This window comes from Poromitra crassiceps (genome assembly GCF_964638095.1).
Source record: "Poromitra crassiceps genome assembly, chromosome: 28".
NCBI classification, from domain to species: Eukaryota; Metazoa; Chordata; class Actinopteri; order Beryciformes; family Melamphaidae; genus Poromitra; species Poromitra crassiceps.
Window position 1 is genome coordinate 6,665,273 of NC_139651.1, and position 22,653 is coordinate 6,687,925.

General features: G+C 44.1%; 1 protein-coding gene across 11 annotated transcripts in view; it reads left to right on the forward strand.

Annotated features, from left to right (window-relative positions):
- Positions 1-246: 246 nt before the first annotated feature.
- Positions 247-22,653, forward strand: part of celf6 (CUGBP Elav-like family member 6) — a gene marked incomplete at both ends in the record, with an annotated part of 221,805 nt that continues 199,398 nt past the window's right edge. For 6 of the 11 annotated variants that reach the window (XM_083662310.1, XM_083662312.1, XM_083662304.1 and 3 more), the window contains 2 exons: positions 352-499; positions 16,896-16,978. In XM_083662310.1, coding sequence (XP_083518436.1) covers positions 355-499; positions 16,896-16,978 — 228 coding nt within the window. Of the gene's footprint in view, positions 500-16,895; positions 16,979-22,653 lie in introns of all 11 variants that reach the window. The other 5 variants (XM_083662306.1, XM_083662308.1, XM_083662303.1 and 2 more) reach the window with 1 other exon arrangement.

The following is a 22,653-nucleotide window of genomic DNA, read 5'->3' on the forward strand; positions in this document are numbered from 1 at the left end:
ATATTAAAGCATAAGAACAATAAATAAGGCTAATTCGAAACAAAGAGGGGTTAGGCGGCTATATAGGGGGAGAGAGAAACGCGCACGAGGAGTGGGGAGAGAGGAAGATATAAGGGAGGGGGGACTGTGCACTGTGCAGTTGACTACAGAGAGAGAGAGAGGGGAGAGAGTGTGAGAGAGAGAAAGAGAGAGAGTGAGGGAAAGAGAGAGAGAGAGAGAGCAGCCCCGCCGGCCCATTGAGGAAAGATGGCTACAGTCACTGCAAACGGAGTGCAGCAGGAGAATGGCTTCAGCACCACGAACAGCGCCGGCAGCAGGATGAACGGGCTCAGCCTCGGCCAGAACACCATCCCAATGAAGGACCACGACGCCATCAAGCTCTTCATCGGCCAGATCCCCCGGAACCTGGACGAGAAGGACCTCAAGCCGCTGTTTGAGGAATTCGGGAAGATATACGAACTCACTGTACTCAAAGACAGGTTCACGGGAATGCATAAAGGTATGTTGTTTTGCTGCTATCTATATTGGCATTCCTGTCTTAAATAGTCGTAATAAAAGCATGGCTTATTATCGGTGTTGTTGGCGGGGGGGGGGGGGGGGCAGAGAGAGAGCCTATGAAAAGTGTGTTAATTTTGCGCGAGACGTTTGGGACAGAGGAGCGGGAGTCCCTTCGTTGCAGACTGAGCGTTGCTGCTTTTACACACGCACGCACACGCGCGCGCACAGCACACGTGGGGTTGGATGTGGGTTGCGAGTGCAGGGTTAATTGCCGCCGTGTCCACGTGAATACTATGCTGAGAATGGCTTTGTGTGTTTACATTGACTCTCATGTGCTGAGCATCATCCCAGGCAAGGAAGGAAGGGGGCGGGACAGGACAGCAACCGCCCCCCCCCCCCCACACACACACACGCACACACACACACACACACACACACACACACACACACACGCACGTACACGCTCCAATGTTCCATATTTTGCAGCTGCATAAATGTCTTCACAATAAGATACGCCTGTAGCTTTCTCCATCTCTCCATCATCACCACCACCACAATGCAGCCCGTTAACTGTTAAGACGGCCATATAGAAATACATGCTTTCATTGATGGAGAGGAGAGAGAATGCAAACCGCGCTATATCAGGCCATCACCTTATTGTGATTAAGGTATAGCAGCTTTGACCTTTGAGAAGGCTAATATGTACTTTTCGGACGTCATTATCTGTGGAAAATAGCACTTTCCCCCCTGGCAGTGCGTATTGTTTGTTAGTGGTGCTGAGGAGAGGAGGCGGGCGGCAGTCAGGAAGTAGAAAGCAGGATAATAGTACGGCAGAGATCCAGCGTGCAGCCTCTTCTCGCCTCTGCTCTGTATCAGCCGCGGCCCCTCATTGTCCAAAACGAACCAGCATCAGTGTTCACTTAGCAATTAGCCAGACAGGCCACCGATGATCAGGCCTCCATCACTTAAGTAATGATAGTTTAGACTAGAGGCAGTTTTAGAGGAAGCCAACATGTCATTCTTGTCTATTTGAGGCTAGGTGCTGTAAGTGCTGTAGTAGTGCAACTGGATCTTGTTGTAGCTCCAAAATGAAATGAAGTCAAAGTCCAAAATCCAGTCAACTTTATTGCTTTATTAGGCTGTCTTTTGTTTAGGCTTATTTGCATAATTTATCTTTTTTATTTTTTTATTTTTTTAAACCTGAAATGCAGAATCAATTGCAGCCTAAGTAGCCTATACTATTATGACATAGTTTTGAAAGCCAACTGCTTAGTTGTCATTGCATGTTTTACTATTGTTTATTAACAGTCTTGTATTATACCTAGACTATTAGTTGTATTTGATTTACATAATTGTTAAATTATTATTATTATTACTACTACTACTACTACTATTATTATTATTATTATTATTATTTTTATATTGCTGTTGTAAGCTTTTTTAAATAATTTACACATGAATTTCAATGGGGTGAAATTAACATGATAAAATCAGGTCACAGTCCATGGCACGCAGATTGTATACAATATGCAAGTTATAGTGTACTGTAAGTACTGTATGGAATAATAATAATAGTAATTCTAATTACTATCATTGTGATATTGCTGATGGCTATTGGTATTGTTCTAGTAGATCATCATGCTTTAATTCACTCACACACACACACACACACACACACACACACACACACACACACACACACACGTGTGGGTGGCGCGTGCGCGCGCTTCAGTACGATGAAATCTGAAATCAGGTCACAGCCCTTCATGCAGATAGTGTAAAGATATGTAAATGAGTGCTTACAGTTCACGATCTTATTATCACCTAAAGTTGAGCAGCGCTGTGGAAGAAATCATCTATAGGCTCAGAGTTCCTGTCCTCTCACCTTCCCTGTGTGTGTGTACATGTGTGTGTGTGTGTGCATGTGTGTGTGTGTGTGTGTGTGAGCGTATGTGCGTGCACCCTGAAGGTCTCCGCGCACCACCTGTTCCTCCAGCTATCAGTCACGCCGGCGCTGCAGCTCCTCTAGCTGCTTCCCCTCTCTCTCTCTCTCTCTGACTGCCGCCGCGCGTCTCTTCGCCGGCGCCCGATGATCGATTAAAACAATGTTTCTGATGTTGCTGTTGTTTACGCCTGTCCTCGGTCCACGCCTGAATGTCAACACTCTGGGGACTGCTTTGCCTCGGGAAGGATAATCCCGTTCCCAAAGACAGACTGTAGTGTATGCCCCATTCAAAATCACCATCCCCGCCAAGGCCACTCTGATGTATGCATTATGCCCACTTCATCCCCGGCCCGCGCGCGTCACGTTCAAAGTCACTTTGGGGAGAGCGCGGGGGGGACGTGCCACTTTTTTAATAAGATTTCACCAATGCATTATATGGATGAGTTTTTCCCCTCATTGGCCACTCACCTGTGAAGTGTATACAAACCGCATGCTCGTGTCCCTCGACAGACGCCTTGATGTGCCAGACCTGTTAGACTGAAGCAAGAGAAGTGGAAGAGTAAAGAAAATGAGATTAGCGTTAGCTAACAAAAGGGAAGTGAGTGTGGTGCGTTCGGCTGTGCAGTTCAAGGAGAGTCGCTTTCAAACGCCGTGTGATTGAAGGAAGATTCTGAAGCAGGAAGCTACACACAACAAAGCTGAGAGCCTCTTTTGGAGGGGAGCTGAAGGTAAAGCAAATTACTAACGTTCTTTTGCAGCGCCGAACAATCATATAAATATTCAATCGATATTAAACAATAAACATATGAATTTTGTTTGCAAAACACAGAGAGGTATGTTCAGCACAGTCGTCTTCCATATCATCAGTTAGACTTTATTTGTGTTATCTACTGTATGATCTTGCTTGGGAAACTAGACTAGTGCACACAACAACAACAAATAGTGCACACGCAAAAAAGCATCAGCATCAGTTTGAGTCTCAGCCGTTGTTACCCATCTCCTTCCTCTGTTACCTGTCTGTCTTTATTCGACTCTATCTTGTAGCTTATTCTACTCAGATGAATGTGGATTACTTACAGCTTTCATTTGCCAGTGTGTTCTTCTGATAAAATAGTCCTTAAAGCGTCTTGTACTCGTTTAATCACAGTAAGGTTGAGAAAGTCAAGCAGGAGAGTTGCACATGTGGTCGGAGACGGAGAGCACGCGGGCCTGGAGATTGAGACGGTGTGTGGTTTCATTTCCCAGTTGGGATCATGGCTTAACATCGTCTGCTTACCCTCGGCTGTAAGGTCCTGCGAGCGGAGTGTTCTGCCCAGTGTTCCGCGTTTACACATTGAGATAATTAGAAACACTATTCAGTTGTAGACACTTGTAGCAAATCGAATGCACTTAACCCCCCAACTGCTTTGCCACCCTGGGACGTATACCTCCCGTTTCTTAAAGAGGATTTTTCACCTGTAAATGGTCTTCGCTTTGCTGGTGTCTCACTAATTCATCATGTGTGTCTCATAAAACGTATCAATGAGTGTTACAACTGTCTCGAAACACCACTGTAGCAATAGTAGCTATAGTGGTTGAGTCTGTGGTTTTAGAACACAGTTTTTGTCCGTAGAAGTATGCGTTGCAGAGTGCTTTGGAAACTAGTTTGCGTTCTGTTTGCTTCACAAAATTGTATAATACGTCCATGGATCGCGTAGCTGGCGGCAAGCTATTTACGTCAAAGTTCCCATGAGGCGCCGAGTGTTTTAACATTATCACAAGTTCAATCAACCTTTTATCATAAACAGCAACACACACATTTCTCACAACAACAGAGAGAGAGAGGGAGAAGAGAAGAGTGGAAGACGATATATAAATCAGCTTGGCTCCGTGGTGATCGCCCAAACACAGAAAGTTTGGTGCAGTGCCACACATTTAGCCCGACTAACTGCTTTGAAATCCTCCTTTTTACATGAGAGTTTTGTGCTTTAAAAAAAAAGCAGAGATCTGTTTGAGATAGATGACTCATATTATGCTTGTTGGCATCAGTTATTCACCCATACCTAATGGATGCTTTGCTGCACTACCTTTTTCCACAGCCCCTCTAGCCCTGTGACACCCAATTGCACCATAATTACGGATTTAAGGGCAGATCAAAATATGTCATATTTGCTCATGCATAATTCACGTAGGATCGTCGCGCATCCGTTTTGAACAGATGTTATGTGCATTGTGAATCCTTACTTTGGGCTTTTACCGAATCTCCAGGGACTATATAGCGTGGATAACTTTGGGGAATTGTTTAGTACTTGATATTTTCCTGGGGAATCTTCAGCATTTCAGTGGGTGATTGTAGCTTTTATGCTGATGCACATACATTTTAGGGCTGATTTTATCCCACATCTATTAACAGATGCTTCTACCCTGTCTTGCAGTTGTCAGACACGTCTGGCTTTTAACTGCGGTTTTGATCGTTTGTGCGTCGTCGTCGTCAAGGAGACGGAGAAGCGGGCATGACTTGACACTATTGGTCGTGGGCACGGTGCTGCTCGTCGGTGTGTGTGCGCGGCGCCGCGCGGTGCAGCCAGGTCGTGCTGTTTAACATCCATCATTTCCCCGCAGCACTACATTATCATAATACTTAATGTCAGCGCGAGAACACACGCGTTGTTCAGACACGCTGAACGTCGGCGGGGGGCAAATCTTTTGCTTGAGTAGCGTTATCTATCAATCCGTCTGCGGTGCTGAGAGGAGGGACTCTGAGCTGCAACCACACAGCCAGGAGGAAGGGCTACAAAGAGTTGTTAAATATCCTCATCCATTCTCCTCTCCTCGGTAGGTCCGTGCAGTGTAATCAGCTATAAATAGCCTAGCCAAATTGACATAAAAAAAAAAAAAACCCTTAGGCGTTGAATTGTCAAAAGAAAAAGCACATTGTGACACTAATATCTAATTGCAAATGACTCAAGAGAATGGGACGCGCAAATCCTTGAAACTGCCTTTTTTTCAATACGCCTTTGTTATTTGCTGTGATATTCAAAGCCATTGCTCTTTTGAAAACAGTTGTACTGCAGTAATGGCCACTAGAAGTTTGGGATCCTCTGCTGAGTTTTTTTTTAAATGTACAGTATGCATGTGACAGTTGGACAGTGATTGACAGTTAGTCTAAGTTGAGTGACAGGTGTAGGTTAAGTCTACAGATGACCTCTTTGATCGTTAGAAAGGAGACTGCGTGGGAGTCAGACAGCCAACTGCTTCTGGGACAGCCTGCTCCAAATGTGGAGGGATGGATGGATGGACAGAAAGACAGACAGATAGACAGATAGACAGACAGACAGATGGACAGAAAGACAGATAGACGGACAGAAAGACAGATAGACAGACAGACAGGCAGACAGACAGACAGACAGACAGACAGACAGACAGGTATATATGCACATACATGCATTGGCTACATACTATATACCTATGCACACACACGTACATACGTATATACAGTACACACACACACACACACACACACACACACACACACACACACACACACACACACACACGTACATACATACAGTATATACATACATACAATACATACATACATACACACACATACTCACATGACTCAAAACCCTGAGGGAATATTCATAGTATTCCCATGATGTCACAAGCATTTTCCTACCAATATGGTGCTACAATACACACAGCTCATTGGCTGTTTGTGTCACTTGATTGTAATCACCTAGTTAATTGATTACACTCACCTGTTAGTTTCCTACCAAGATGGCCGTGTGGTGATGTTGTAACAGAATACTATCAATTGGGGTAAGAAACACGGAGCTGTAGCTGGATTCTTACATGATATGTGTCTCAATACCCACGACAGGGTCAGGCTCTCACCTTCAGTAGAGCTTCCAGTTGTTTTCCATAATTTGTGGACCTCGACATGTGAGCAGCACTCGTAATCATTTTTCTTTTGGAAATTAATTTGCGTTCCTTTCTCAGTTTAATCAACGTTCCTGAATCGGATGCGTGTGAGGAGAGCGAAGGAGAGAGAATCGCTCATGAGTCATGAATTCATGCTAATGAATTTAAATGTTGTACAAATTTGCTCTGGCGTTTTTTCTTTTCAATTACAGTTACCTGATGCCTTAAAAAAACACACACACAATTGACTGTCATTGAGTTCTTGCCTGGATGCATGGTGCACTAGCGAGGACATTCTCATTTCCATTCTAAAACAAATTGTTTCAAAGAAGAAGGGAAAAGTTCCTTATGCAATTAGCCAAAACATGTCCTGTAAAAGCGAGACACTTTTCACATTCACAGGCTTTCTCTTTTGAACCGGTTTTCTGAGCTTACGTTTTTAATTTGCCATGAATATAATTTGTTGAACTTTTGTCCCTCTGCGAAATTATAGCGTGCTAAATTGTCTGTGATTACCAAAGGATTATTTTCAGTCCACTTAGAAACTGCCACTCCTGCATAGAACCTCCAGCCAACAATTTGCTTCCCCCTAACTTCACCATTTTATCCTCTTCTTCCTACCCATGAAAGACCTGTAGGGTACTTGCAACTTTTGAGATTTTTTTTTTGTCAGTTACATAAAGTTTGAACTAATCATATTTCTATTGTGCAAGTTATTTCCTGCAAATAATAAGTACAGCTTTGGCATCAGAATAATACACAGTTATGCATTGTTTTTATTTGATAAGGATTAAATCTAGTGTTTGCATTCCAGGACGATGATAATGTGAGAGATGCAACTCGATTAAATTGATTACTTGATTATGGATATAACAGTAATATACAGTCAACTTTAAATATCTTTATTTGACAGCCGTATCCTGCTACCAACTGACACGCCCCTGTTGCCTCCCCTCAACCAATAGCGTTGTGCCTCTCCCCTCATGTTCACCAAGCTGGATGTTTGTCTGTTCCACATCTTGCTCCTCAATCACCGACTTCCCCTGGGCTCCAGGCGTCCCCTGAGCTAGCTCTGTTTTGGATATCAAGCTTTCATAAACCGATGACAATTCCCCATGGCCATGAGGGACTTATAGGGCCTACCTGAGGCAGCCATGCGGGCGGTCTGTATTAAAGTCTACACTGCAAAAAAAAAAAAAAAACGTCAATTTTTACACGCCATTTTAATCTTAGTCTTTAAATATATATTTTTTAGAGCAGCTGGAAAAAAGATCTGTCAGTGTTTTTTTGAGATAACATCACTTGTTTCAAAATGCAGTTTCGACTGTTTTGAGAGTTTTAGGGGGAATCTTGAAATAAGGGACATCACTCCACTTGTTTGAAGTTGATATCGCTTGATATGAGGAAATTGTTGAATCGAGTTACGATGCTTCAGAAACAAGCGATATAATCTCTGAGAGAGACACGGTGTCTAAAGACTTAAACAAGATGAAATGACTTGCTATCTTTCATCAAGAGTTCTGGGACAGTCCCCCATGATCCTTTCCAGGAAGGCCAGCATTCAAATCAATCTCTACTGATAATAGAGGGGCCAAAGTCGCACCCTCTTCGGGTTTAGGAATACGAGCAAGGGATTTCATCCGCCATTCTTTTTCTGCATAGACATTTCTTATTAAGATGCTTATAAAAATAGTTTTATTGGTCAAACCAAGTGATTAAACTATAATTAGAATCACGAGAGACCATTATAACATTTCACTCTGACCATATTTTTTATGTTTTTGTTTTTAAGTTTTGGTGAAATGTTATATGGTCTCTTGTGATTCTAAATATTGTTGTTTTGGACCACGTAAAACTATTTTAATAATTTTTGACAAAATGTCTATGGAAAAAAGAATGCGTATGAAATGCCTAAACCGAAAGAGGGCGTGACTTTGGCTCTCTATAAACGTTGCTTGACAAAAGGAGCAGCAGAGACATTTATAAGCTGGGCAGCATGTGAAGAATGACTGGGTGAAAAACAAAAAATGGCGGAGCCATAACAGCAGAGGCAGCAGTGGCAGCATGCCTCTACTGCAGTGGGGTTCTCAACCTGGAGGTCGGGACCCCCACAAGGGGTCACTACTAGATTAATCAAAAGGGTCATGAGATGATAGGGCAGAAAGAAAATGGAGGGGGTACACATTTTTTTCAAGTTTTCTTCTAATTTTGGCATTCTTGTGGATTACTTTTTTTTTGTTTTCTTAAACTTATTCAACTAAAATAAAATAAGCCCTCTTTCGAAAACGTTTTTCGATTAATCGATTAGTCCAGGGGATCCCAAACTTAAGAATGCCGTGGCCCACTTTGAAATCTAAAAATCTTGAATCCCAACCCTTTAATCACAACGCTGATCGACACACGAGCCTCGGTTGACACCAGACGCTATTCAGAAGCAGCTCTGAAGCAGTGCTTAACAGAAGCTGAGTGCCACGCTAAACTCTCTTTTCCTCTGCGCCTCGCTAGGCGCTCACCCCCCCGTGTTCACAACTTGCATTGACTTCATGCCTGGCAGCTCGGTGCAGCGCGCTGCACGCTTGAAAAATAGAATACTACCTCCATGGGCCACGGTCCACACTTTGGGAATCACTGGATTAGTGGATCGACAGATTTATCAACAATTTTGATAATTTAATAATCGTTTTAGTCTCCTTTTTTAAAGCAAAAACTACAAAAATAAGTTGTTTTCAGCTTCTCAAATGTGATGATGGATTGCTTTTCTTTGTCCAACATGATGATAAACTTTGTGGTTTGGGGACAAAGCCATACATTTGAAGATGTAACCTTGGACTGTGGGGAACACTCAGTTCATGATACGATACACGATATTGGGTTCACGATAACGATACGATACGATATTTTAACAATATCTTTTTGCGATCGATTTGTAAGTTGAGGGGGCATCCTCCACGCTAATTTGAGTAATTTCACCACTTTCATCCCTCCGTGTCTGTAACGTCCCTCGTCTGTTCAAACAAAGCAAGGCCTAAAAAAAAATTAAGTTTGGTTCCTGTTGCCGACCGACCCTGTCAATTTACGTGCGACCCAATTTATTTTATGAGCTTGTTGATTTGACGGTGGCGCTAAGGGGCGGGGTTTGCCACTGCGCGAAGGTGCTTTTCGCTACGGATACTTTAAAACGAAAATGGCATGGAGGGAGCATGACGGACATGTGCTTTGTGTCGCTTCTCTGCCCATGCAGCAGCGTGCCAACCAGAATTGTGAGATTGGGGTTAAAATCGTTTGAAAACGTGCTTCAGGAAGTTAAACAGTGCGCTTGTATATTCGTATCAGCAGCCGGCAAAGTGGACAGAGCTGACAAATGGACGGATATCTCCAGCGATGTGGTGTCGACCCCCATTCAGCAGCTTGGTTCGCTCGTCAGTGGCTTCATGGCTACGTTTCAATTCAGGTATTTAGCACTGAAGTGCACGGCAGGACCTCAGCCCTCGACAGCTCAAAGTACCGCTCCGTCCGCCTTCGAGATACTGTTTCGTGCACAGCAACGTACTCATTTGCCCCCGCCGAAGGTTGCACAGACGAAAAAAGAGGAGCTAAAAAATGACATTCTGGAGAGCCTGCGGACCCGGGGAGTGGGCTTTTCTCTTCCAGAGAGCACAAACCAGAGCGTGTGTGTGCGCGTGTGCGTGCATCTGTGCGTATGCGTGCATGTGCGTGCGTGTGTGTGTGTGTGTGTGTGTGTGTGTGACGTGTGTGTTTGTGTGCGTGTGTGTGTAGCTATGAGGAAGCCGTGAGTTGGAAGAGGCAGGGAGGGAGGGGGGGGGGGGGGGGGATAGAAGTGTGTATGTCTGGTTTTTGCGGTCTAATAATGCCATTAAAGGTATGAGATGAAATATTGTTTGAGATGTCTTCAATGCCAATGGTCCAGAACTGGTTTTTAGGAGTAGAAAAAAGAACATTTAAAATCAGCACGTTTTAATAACATTGAAGCATTCATATTGACTTAAATATTTTGTTCATATAAAAACGTGTGTAGAGCACAGTGGTACAGTACATGTAGGCTATGTTATGAAAAAAGTATCCATCGCTGCTGTAATTTTAAGGAAAAAAAATATATCTATATATTTCCTATCTATCCCTTGCTGCCACTGAAAATAAAATAAAAAAATAAAATAAAATAAATTCCCTACCGACCCTCACCTCAACTGACAACCAACAGGAACCAAACTTATATTTTTTTTAGGCCCAATGAAAAGGAGAGCGAGCATGCAATCAGATGCAGATCAGTGCCACCATGTTCAGCTTCTTTTCTCTCGCGATATGAGATTTCATCTCAACGATACATATTGTCACGTTTTGATATCGCCATATATTGTGGGACGATATATTGTGACATCCCTACTATTTTCTGAAATTTCTTGGACAAAACAATATAACCAATATTATTCAAAAACAATAATCGGTAACTTAATGTAACTGGTAGACGTTGCAACATGTTACGAGGGGTCCCAGGTCAACTTTGCTTTATAGTCAGGGGCCACGGGCCTAAAAAGGTTGGGAACCACAGCTCTAGCGCTCCCAAAAGCCTTTGCCAGGACGTGTCCCCCAGGAGGGCCCCCCGTGCATGTCCCGCAGTTTTGTAATGTCAGACAGGATGAAGAAGAGTGTTTCCCCCGGGCGCCCAAACTTTTTTTTTCCCTTTGCTGTGTGGCACGCTGTTTCATCAGTGTCATTTAGGTGATTTTTCCTCTTGACTAACTGCCTAGTCGTGGAGGTGGGTGAAGGTTGTCGCGAAAGGGAGCTCTCTCTTGGCCGGGCGCCAGAGTGCATTGCACTGTTTCGGAGGGTGATGGGTGCTATGTCCTGCCGCATGCCGCGTAGCACGCGTGCGCGAGTGTGTGTGTGTGTGTGTGTGTGTGTGTGTGTGTGTGTGTGTGCGCGTGCACCAGAGTGTCTCTTCTCCCACGGGACGACTTGGCAGCAGGTGTGACATGTAGTAATGGGAAATTATGCTGCACTGTGCAAAAAAACTCTTCGGGAACGGGGTCACCCACTGTCAACTCTGCCGAGCGCGTAACAGAACAACCACTCACCCTTTAATGAAAGCTGTCACATTTTTGTTAGGGCCAGACTTATTGATGCATATTCATACGCTTTTTTAGCTGGATTTGACCAACTTGTGAAAAAAAAGTCTCCCGAGATGAGAGAGGTTACAGTTTGAGGGCTCATCACCAGAGGTTTTTAATTACTCGGCTGCTCCAAAAAATGCATACTGGTTGACTTTTTCCCTCTCGTGCTCGGTTCGATAATTATGAAAGTGATCATTCATCAAAAATGCGCTATGCAGATTTTTGGAGTAATACTCAGGGTGTGCTCTTTAAACAAACACCCCACCTGGGGTGGAAGAGCGTTTTTCATCAGCGGCGCCCCCTCTCCTTTTCCTTCTGGAGCGCTCAACATGAAAAATAAAAAACACTCAGACTCACTCTCTTCCAAAAGAGCTCTCGAATACCACTTGATAAAAGCCACATTTAAATGTCTAATAACACACCCCTACTCTTAGGCCTATATATACGTATAGGGTGGAGACTCTGGAGATGATGCGCCCAACATGTTATGGAAATCAATGTCATGAGTACAGGTTAACAGCGGGTGATGGACATCAGGTCCATCAGAGTTCTTTCCTGACCTGATCACCTTCAAAGTGGAGATCTTTCCGTAGCCTCCAGGTGAGGACAGATTGACCTGACTTGTACTCTTGTCATCTTTTCTTGCATGTGTTGATTGATAGCCTCACAGATTCTTGTTCATTTTTGAGCTTAGGATGAAGCTCGAGGTTGAATACAGTGATATTTTATACTTCTTACTCCTTCATACCTTCATACTCACATAGACATTGTGACATCAAAATGGTTCGAGTGAAAAATAAAAAGATAATTATTATTTTATTTTTTGAAAAATGAAAACAAAGCTAACCTTATGCATTTGGGATTTTCTTTTTGATTTTTTCCCCGTTGTACCGAACTCGTACCGAACCGGGATTTATTATTTTTGCAACAGATTTATTGCAACGGTGCTCCTTGCAACTCTGAACAAAACAGACAGAAAGCCATGACGGATTATCACCAGGGTCACATGATAAATAGGGGAGGGGTTCAAAGATATAGCGAATTTGATCTGAAGGGAGGTTCTCCGTGTCCAAGTCAATTATAGTATTGTCATATTTTGTAGAAAGTTTTGCTCTTATTTCTCAACCAGTAGCCATGCTATTGTATTTTCTCCAAGGCCAGAACGATTAACTTCAGAGAGGCACATTTCCAAAATGTCAGCAGAGTATCTGACTTCCATTTGAATGTAGGCTAATTCATTTTTTGGCAATAGCTTGTTTCAGTAAGCTTTATATGATAGCCATGCCTACGATTAGAATTGCATTAGTGAAAATTTCCCAGTAGGCAAATCTCAGGATCCATTTGGAAAGTAACCTGATGGATTTTAGAAGTGGATGCTAGGGCACATTGAAATTAAAGTGGTGAGTTCAAGTTGTCCAGTCTGTATGGGCTTACACATATAATAAAGAGGATAAAAAAGACACGCACATCCAAAAAACGCACTGGGTGCTGGATCAAAATATACCTGACAGTGAAGAAGAAGTGATCCGCACACCTTTGGAGCTCCCGTGTGAAGGCTTTTCAGCGTGATGTTTCGAGCCACACAGGCTCTTCCTCAGACGCTTTCTGATGTAACAGAGAGACGCCATCTTTAAATACTAGAGTCCGACCGATACTGGATTTTGGAGGCCGATGCCGATACCGATATTAGGAAGTAAAAAAATTCCGATATCGATATATCGGCCGACACATTATATTACACAATTCTTTTGCAATGATCCCTCAAATATCAAACACTTGACAAAGATATGACTTGACATGACTTGAGATATGTAATGTAGGGAGGATATTTTTACAGCTTATCAATAAACTTTATTGTCCAAAATGACATCAATGCAATGAAACAGTAAACCGAACTCGGAATTTAATAATTATAAATAACTAGAAATACAAAAACACAAACGGAACAAATATAAAATATAATTTGAGTAAAAATATCAAATATACACCACATGCTGTCTATAACTTAAAAAATACAAAATAAAAAAATATCAGCATATCGGCCAACATATCGGCCGATACTGATATATCGGTTATCGGCCAATATCGGCCGATAATATCGGTGGACAAATATATCGGTCGGGCTCTATTAAATACCCATACAAAATACATCATGTGACATAGTTAATAGTGCTGTCTCTGACATGGGTCTATTCCTATATTGAGCCCTATAAACGTCACGCTGAAATAAAGAACCTTCAAACGGGAGCTCCAAAGGTGTGCGGATCACTTCTTCTTCACTTACATAATATAATATACATATATATTAGATATGGCTGATGGTGTTAGTCTTTGATGTGCTTCTTTTTAATCTGCTAATCTGTTACTTTTCAGACATTATGGGGGTGGGGGGGGGGGGGGGTTAGTGTAACGCACACACAGGTTTAGAAACATTCAATACAGAGCAGTTAATACCAGTGGTTGTGCCTGTTTTAGGAGCTTAAACTAGTTTGGACCGTTTTATGACGAATGTTTTCTGGGCGGTGTTTTGGACCTTTGGGTCAATCACAGTGCTTCAAAACAGAGGATTGTAGTGGGAGCACTGGGGTGTCAGGTGTGACTGTGAGCACTGGGGTGTCAGGTGTGACTGTGAGCACTGGGGTGTCAGGTGTGACTGAGCACTGGGTTGTCAGGTGTGACTGTGAGCACTGGGGTGTCAGGTGTGACTGTGAGCACTGGGGTGTCAGGTGTGACTGTGAGCACTGGGGTGTCAGGTGTGACTGTGAGCACTGGGGTGTCAGGTGTGACTGTGAGCACTGGGGTGTCAGGTGTGACTGTGAGCACTGGGGTGTCAGGTGTGACTGTGAGCACTGGGGTGTCAGGTGTGACTGGGAACACTGGGGTGTCAGGTGTGACTGTGAGCACTGGGGGTGTCAGGTGTGACTGTGAGCACTGGGGTGTCAGGTGTGACTGGGAACACTGGGGTGTCAGGTGTGACTGTGAGCACTGGGGTGTCAGGTGTGACTGGGAACACTGGGGTGTCAGGTGTGACTGTGAGCACTGGGGTGTCAGGTGTGACTGGGAACACTGGGGTGTCAGGTGTGACTGTGAGCACTGGGGGTGTCAGGTGTGACTGTGAGCACTGGGGGTGTGTCAGGTGTGACTGTGAGCACTGGGGTGTCAGGTGTGACTGTGAGCACTGGGGGTGTCAGGTGTGACTGAGCACTGGGGTGTCAGGTGTGACTGTGAGCACTGGGGTGTCAGGTGTGACTGTGAGCACTGGGGTGTCAGGTGTGACTGAGCACTGGGGTGTCAGGTGTGACTGTGAGCACTGGGGGGGTGTCAGGTGTGACTGTGAGCACTGGGGTGTCAGGTGTGACTGTGAACACTGGGGTGTCAGGTGTGACTGTGAGCACTGGGTTGTCAGGTGTGACTGTGAGCACTGGGGTGTCAGGTGTGACTGTGAGCACTGGGTTGTCAGGTGTGACTGTGAGCACTGGGGGGTCAGGTGTGACTGTGAGCACTGGGGTGTCAGGTGTGACTGTGAGCACTGGGGGGTCAGGTCAGGTGTGACTGTGAGCACTGGGGTGTCAGGTGTGACTGTGAGCACTGGGATGTCAGGTGTGCATTTTTGGTGTCCTGCATTCCCTTACTGTTTTAATGTACACCACTGTCGATCGCTTTCCACTGCTTTTATGACATTATTTGCTATTTCACTGCGATCTTAGTTATTTTACAAAGTAAATATTTTTAATAAGCACTGTCTGAATTTGTCAAGCTTTATTTAAAATGAAAAGTTAAGGCTTAATTGTGTAAAATCAAGCTTTATTTTCCATTTTATTTTATAGCTGGCTGAAGCGTCTTGTCTGTCGGCTTGGATGGGTTGTGACTGACTGATGGCGAATCCTGACCACAGTTGGTAGAAAGATTTGTTTTGGCATGGAAACATGGAAACATGGAAACATGGAAATTGGACACACCCGGAAGCGGTATCTTGCAGCTTTCTTGTTCACAAGCAGAGACCTGAATGGGTGCATTAATATGGACAGTGAACAGAACCTCTTTCAAAATGCAAACGTTCCTAGCCAGCCTGATATTAGCCTTCTGAAGCAGCTTCGCTAAATGCGATTGGTAGCTTCTCATTCACAGAGTGATGAATTATCTTTACCGACTGAATTAGAAGTCTCTGTTGTATTCTATGCTGTGTGGAATTGAATGGGAGTGAATCAGCCTGTGACATATGGAAACAATTATTTAAAGACATCTTTAATCACGGCACATGCATGTAAAAACTGTAACAATTAACAACGATGGGATGGGTTGGGAAGGAAAATGAAAAAAGAGAGAAGCAAAAACTCACATCACACTGTACTTGTCCTTTAAGACCATAGATAAAGTACCGTTTATTGTTACCTTACACTTGCTTTATAGTACCGCTATACACAGGGTATCCGCAGGGTCTTGAAAAGTATTACAAGTTGATAAATCAATTTAGGGAAAATTAAGGCCCTTAAAAAGTCTTAATGGCCATTTGATGAGGTATTAAATGTAGCTATTGTGTTGATGGTATTAAATGGACATATGATATATATCATATCGATCGCAGACCCCTGAATTGAATAAAAATCGTATCGCGGCAGACTTTGTGATATCAGCAAATATCGTATCGTCGTCCAAAGAATCTACCGGTATATATAATATCGTATCGTGATGAAACTTGTGATTTACACCCCTATCATCGCTGATGTGACGAAAGTTGTGTTGAGTTCTTGGAATACGGTGGTATATTGAAAAGTTCTTAAAGGTCTAACTCCAGGATTCCTGCATATACCTTGTATACAATTTAATTAAATTCAAACTTTATTCAGGACACTGCTCAGGGGGGTCCATAGTTATAAAAATAGAGATATAAAAAGAAACAGTTTATAATTTAAAAGCACAGACTTTACAAATTATTCCACCGTGGTCATTTTACATACAGGCTAAAACGCCAGTGGTTCCACAGTCTGGAAGAGAACCTAACAGAGCTCAAAACAGGGTTGAGTTAACGCTAAAAATAATACTGTTTGCAGAGTCTGATAACCTGCACATGCATCTGTAAATGAGATTTCATATTACAGAACTAATACATGTTAAATATACTGTTCCCTTAACCCATTGATACCTGATGCAGCATTTGTGTGTACAGTATATCCCTCATTTGTGTGCGTATCCCTTTAAGACCGCGAACCGCGTTAACGCGGTTCGCGGTCTTAAAGGGATACACACACAAATGCTGCATCAGGTATCAATGGGTTAAAAGTGGGCATAAATTCTCTACCACATCATCATCATCATCATCATCGTCGTTAATATTATTATTATTGGGGTGTGTGGTGAAGCTGTTGTCTGTAAGTACACTAAGTAATCCCATGTTTCCTGCTGTCTCCCTGCTGCTGTAGGATGTGCCTTTCTAACATACTGTGCCAGAGAGTCAGCACTGAAGGCCCAGAGCGCCCTGCATGAACAGAAGACTCTGCCAGGGGTAAGTGCCCCTGATCTGCCCTCTGTCATGGGCTAAAGCCCCCGGGCCCCCCGGCCTGGCAGGGGAGCCTGCTTTAACATAGGAATCATATATCACACTCACCCGCACACATGCACACATGCACGAACACGCACGAACACGCACACACGCACGAACACATGCACACACGCACGAACACATGCACACATGCACACACTCACACACACGCACATGAACACACACACACACACATGCACACACACACACACACACACACACACACACACACACACACTTGATATCATATATCACACTCACCCGCACACATGCACACATGCACACACGCACGAACACGCACGCACAAACACACACACACATGCACACATGTACACGCACGAACATGCACAAACACACACATGCACACACGCACGAACACACGCACACATGCACACACGCATGAACACACACACACACACACACACGCACGAACACACACACGCACGAACACACACACGCACGAACACACACACTTGGAGACATACTGTAGTGTATACATTCAGAGACACATGCAGGCACACATGCTTGCGGACACACCGAAACAGAATAACATACTTTCTAGTAGTCTCTCTCACACTTTCTCTTGCTCTCTCTCTCTCATACACACATATAGACTCTCTCTCTCGCTCTCTCTCTCTCTCACACACACACACACACACACACACACACACACACACACACACACACACACACACACACACAGACACACTGAACGAGTGTGTGAGCGGCCTGTCTCACCTTGCAGTGTCTTATTACACTAATCACCCCGGCGGAGATATTTGATAAGCGCTCCTTCAATAACAGCTCCCGCCGTCCTTCCCCTGTCCTCTCACAATATGGCTGCAGCAGACACTAATTGCCTTGAGGAAATCCCACTCTCATTATCACATATAATCAAACAATAAGTATAAACAATCATTTTTACCATGTATATCACCATCTGGTGTTTTTGTTTTTAATTCTCTCCCGTGTTATTTTTTTCCCCCATCTTTCCCTTTGTGTCTTCTATCGTTTGCCTGCCGGCGAGGGCGGGGGACTTTTTTCAATTAAAATAATGTCCTCTTCAAACGACGCGGAGGTAAAAAAAAACGTGCCCGGTGGTTCGCTCTGAAGCCCACCCGGGATGAGACCCGCAATCTGGGATGAACGTGAGCTTGTGCTGGATTTAATATGTGTGTGTGTGTGTGGGGGCGGGGGGGGGGGGGGGGGGGGGGGGATTATTGTAGGTGTGATTGAATTACGCCTGTGGGCCCCAAAGGACGAGAAGCCCCTTCGCCGCGTCTCAAGATACCCTCCCTGGTTGGGGCTTCACTCAGAGCTTCGGGGGTATCCTGCCGGGAAGGGAGAGAGAGAGCATCACTCTCTCTCTCTCTAGGGAGAGAGAGACAGAAAGAGAAATGAGGAGGGGGGGGGGGGTTTAAACTAGAGCTGCCATGATTACTCGATTGATCAATTAGTCTAGTCGATTGACAGAAAATTAATCGCCAACTATTTTCATAACCGAATTTACAAAAAATAATAATAATAAAAAATATACAGCTTCTTAAATGTGGATGTTTTCTGGGTAATTTAGTCTTCTATGGCAGTAAACAGATTATCTTTGGGTTGTGGACTGGTGGTCAGGACAAAAGAAGACATTTGAGGACATCATCGTGGGCTTTGGGTGAAAAAGCCATCGATCATTTGTGACATTTTATAGACCGAATGACTCAATCGATTAGTCGAGAAAATATTTGACAGATTAATCTAGATAATGAAAATCATCGTTAGTTGCAGCCCTACAGTTGAGACAGATGGTGTGAGAAGCAGAAAGAGAGGAGATGGGGGGGAAAAGGAGGCTTAGTGAAGCGAGGTGGAGGAGGTGGAGGAGGTGGAGGAGCAGTTGATGGAGATGGGGGGCTTCTTGTTGTGTCTCAGCGTTGGGGGTTAATAAGATGTGTTGCACTGCACTGGAGATTCAGAGGCAGGCGACTTCGCTGAGCGTTAGGCACACCGGCGCGCCGCGGCGATGCTAGTCCCCGGGAGACGGGGCGGGGGGGGGGCTCCCCGCCTCGTTAACGCCCCCCCACAGCTTCATAACGAGCCCATTGTCATGATGGCCTGTGTAGGTGTTGCTGCCTTGAGTGCCCTTCTGGAGGGACATTTCCTATTTGTCCTCCATCTAGAAAGGGGTTAATGGCCTGTTCTATGGGGTTTGGGTAAACACTTCCCCTGAACAGCTCCCAGCGAGAGGTCAGCCCGCCAATCTCAGGCTGAGCACGTCCCACCTCCAACGGTCTAATAAAGATGTTCTCTCATTCTGAGTGTGTGTGTGTGTGTGTGTGTGTGTACAGTGTGTGTGTGTACAGTGTGCGTGTGTGTGTGGGTGTGTGTGTTAGTGTGAGAGAGAAAGACAGGGCGAGCGAGAGAGAGAGAGAAAGAGAGAGAGAGAGGTGGCACCTCTGGACAAGCCTCATTGTCGTTGTTGTCATGGCCTGATGGTTTGAGATGCCATTCCAGTGGCTTCTCCACAGAGCGTTGCGTCGGGCATGATTGTGCAGTCTGCTCGTATAGCAGACCACCTCCGACTGTCAGGCAAACCTCAATATGCACCGACATAGTCTGCGCTATAATGCATGAACCTACCTAATCTCACAAGATGATATATCAAACAAACTGTGGCACTTTTGGAGATGATAGTATGTCATGCATGGGGTGGATAAAATAATGGAAACACCACTTAAAAGATTTGAAGTAAGTAAAATGCAATTACAAAATCACAGGCAAGTTATATTAAATTTAATTCCCAATTCGGAGTATGTGGCAGCTTTAAAAGCGATGCGACAATCCCCGATTTATATGCAAGTTTTAAAAAGCAACATGGAGTTTCAATAGGGCCAAATAGGCAGTGCCTGAAGAACAGGTGCGTCATATAACATAAAATCATGTCACATTGCAAAGGGGAGAATCATGGCAGCATAATATGCCAAACACAGGTAATACAGCAGTGCCACAGAGGAACAGTGGTCGCAAGCGGGAGCGCACCGACAGACACAATAGATATACAGACATGTAACAGGAGAGTTGCTATAAAACACCGCAAAACTACAGCCTCAAACATTATGACAGAATTGAATCAACACCTCTAGAACACAATCTCAACAAAAACTGATGAATCGTGTTTCACCCGTTCTCCTACCGCCCGGAAAGGGTTAAATTCTTCAGGAAACCAAGTGATGCCCTCAAACCGCACCGTCTGCTGCATCGTGGCGGTGGCTCTGTAATGTATATGGACAGTCGTCTCCTGGGACTCCTTAGGTCAGATTGCATAGTAGTTTGCATGGTCATATAACGGCCCAAACAACATGTGGCTATTTTACAAGACCATGTGCATCTTATGGTGCAGGAGAGATGATAGTGCCCCCGCAGGCGCTGCTAAACAAATGCAAGAGGGGTTTCATGGACACCGGGATAAAGTTGAATGCCTTCCACGGCCTCTCTAATCACCAGATTAAAACGTCGTTGAACCTTTATGAGAAGCTCTCCAGCGCCGAGTCGTGTGAAGTAGATTTCTACCTCGCTTATCCCTCAAAGAGCTGGAGGCTTTCCTCCTTGAAGAAAGGTCCACTATCCCTCAACACACAGTTCAGGACCTGGATGACAGCTTTGTAAGGAGGATGGATGAAAGGTGGCCCTGATCCTCCTACGTATATTCCTATATACTCCACTGTATAATATTCAGGTGTTTCTGTTATTTTGTCCATCTCCTGCAAGTCCCTGCTTCACAAAAGGATGCTGTTAGTACACTACTATACTAAGTTACAGTCTGAATGGTGAATTCCTGGGGGGGAACTTTCCCCCCCTCCTCAAAATGGATAAATAGCATTTTTTTTTAGAAAGGAATCAATTAAAATAGAGCATCTCGTCCTTTGAAAAATACAACCATTCAAACCAAATAATGAGTTTGGGGAATGAACTGCACATGAACTGGATGAATGATCGTGGTGATGGCTGGCCCTCGGCTGTGGACCGGGACGCACAAAGCAGGAGCGATGCAGCCGAGGCTCGCTTTGAACTGATCTGAACTCATCTGTCACAAGGAGAAGAGAGGGGAGAATGATAAGAGCTACCCAAAGTCTTTGTCCGTTTTATAAAGCGCTATGTTTCCATTTTTGTTGTCTGTCGCAAGGGAGCTGGCAGAGAGAACAAGACAGAGAGGGACAGACTGACTGGTGGCAGAATCAGAGTATATTAAAGGAACAGTTCACCCAAAAATGAAAATCATCTACTCATCCTCATGCCACAGTTGAAATACAGGTGAAGTTTGTCCGTGCAGTTGTTGCTCAATTCAATTGAGCAGAAGTTGGGTAACACATACTGCACAGTAGTAATTGCACTGCCGTGGCAACAGGAAGGAAGTCTTCACCTAGCCTGGGTAAACCCAGCCTCCACGTGACCTGCTCTCAGACCTGCTCTCAGTCACTAGAGCAGGTTTTGAGAGCAGGTCACGTGGAGGCTGGGTTTACCCAGGCTAGCCTTCACCTATAGCGCTATCATCTCCAGACGGGCTGTGAATCTTCAAGTTACCACGTTATTGTGATTCCTTCATTGAGTAAATCTGCGTAATGCGTGCAGCACATTTGAGTTGCCATGAGGGAATCCTGCGCTGTCGGTTTTGGCTGGAGCAGCTTTGTTTACATTGTTTGATTAATTGCGTGTAAAAGAGCATAATGAGCTCTTGATGTCCTGTGCATCAAATCCCACTGCTTTTTATAGATTTTAATTAAACCTTTATTTAACCAGGTAAAAGACTCATTGAGATTTCAAATCTCTTTTACAAGAGGAACCTGGCCAAGGTTACAGTGTGTAGAGTCAATGTAGCTACAGTACAGTGTGTAGAGTCAATGTGATATACAGTGTGTAGAGTCAATGTAGCTACAGTACAGTGTGTAGAGTCAATGTGATATACAGTGTGTAGAGTCAATGTAGCTACAGTACAGTGTGTAGAGTCAATGTAGCTACAGTACAGTGTGTAGAGTCAATGTAGCTACAGTACAGTGTGTAGAGTCAATGTAATCTACAGTGTGTAGAGTCAATGTAGCAACAGTACAGTGTGTAGAGTCAATGTAGCTACAGTACAGTGTGTAGAGTCAATGTGATATACAGTGTGTAGAGTCAATGTAGCTACAGTACAGTGTGTAGAGTCAATGTAGCTACAGTACAGTGTGTAGAGTCAATGTGATATACAGTGTGTAGAGTCAATGTAGCTACAGTACAGTGTGTAGAGTCAATGTAGCTACAGTACAGTGTGTAGAGTCAATGTGATATACAGTGTGTAGAGTCAATGTAGCTACAGTACAGTGTGTAGAGTCAATGTAGCTACAGTACAGTGTGTAGAGTCAATGTAATCTACAGTGTGTAGAGTCAATGTAGCTACAGTACAGTGTGTAGAGTCAATGTAGCTACAGTACAGTGTGTAGAGTCAATGTGATATACAGTGTGTAGAGTCAATGTAGCTACAGTACAGTGTGTAGAGTCAATGTAGCTACAGTACAGTGTGTAGAGTCAATGTAATCTACAGTGTGTAGAGTCAATGTAGCTACAGTACAGTGTGTAGAGTCAATGTGATATACAGTGTGTAGAGTCAATCTAGCTACAGT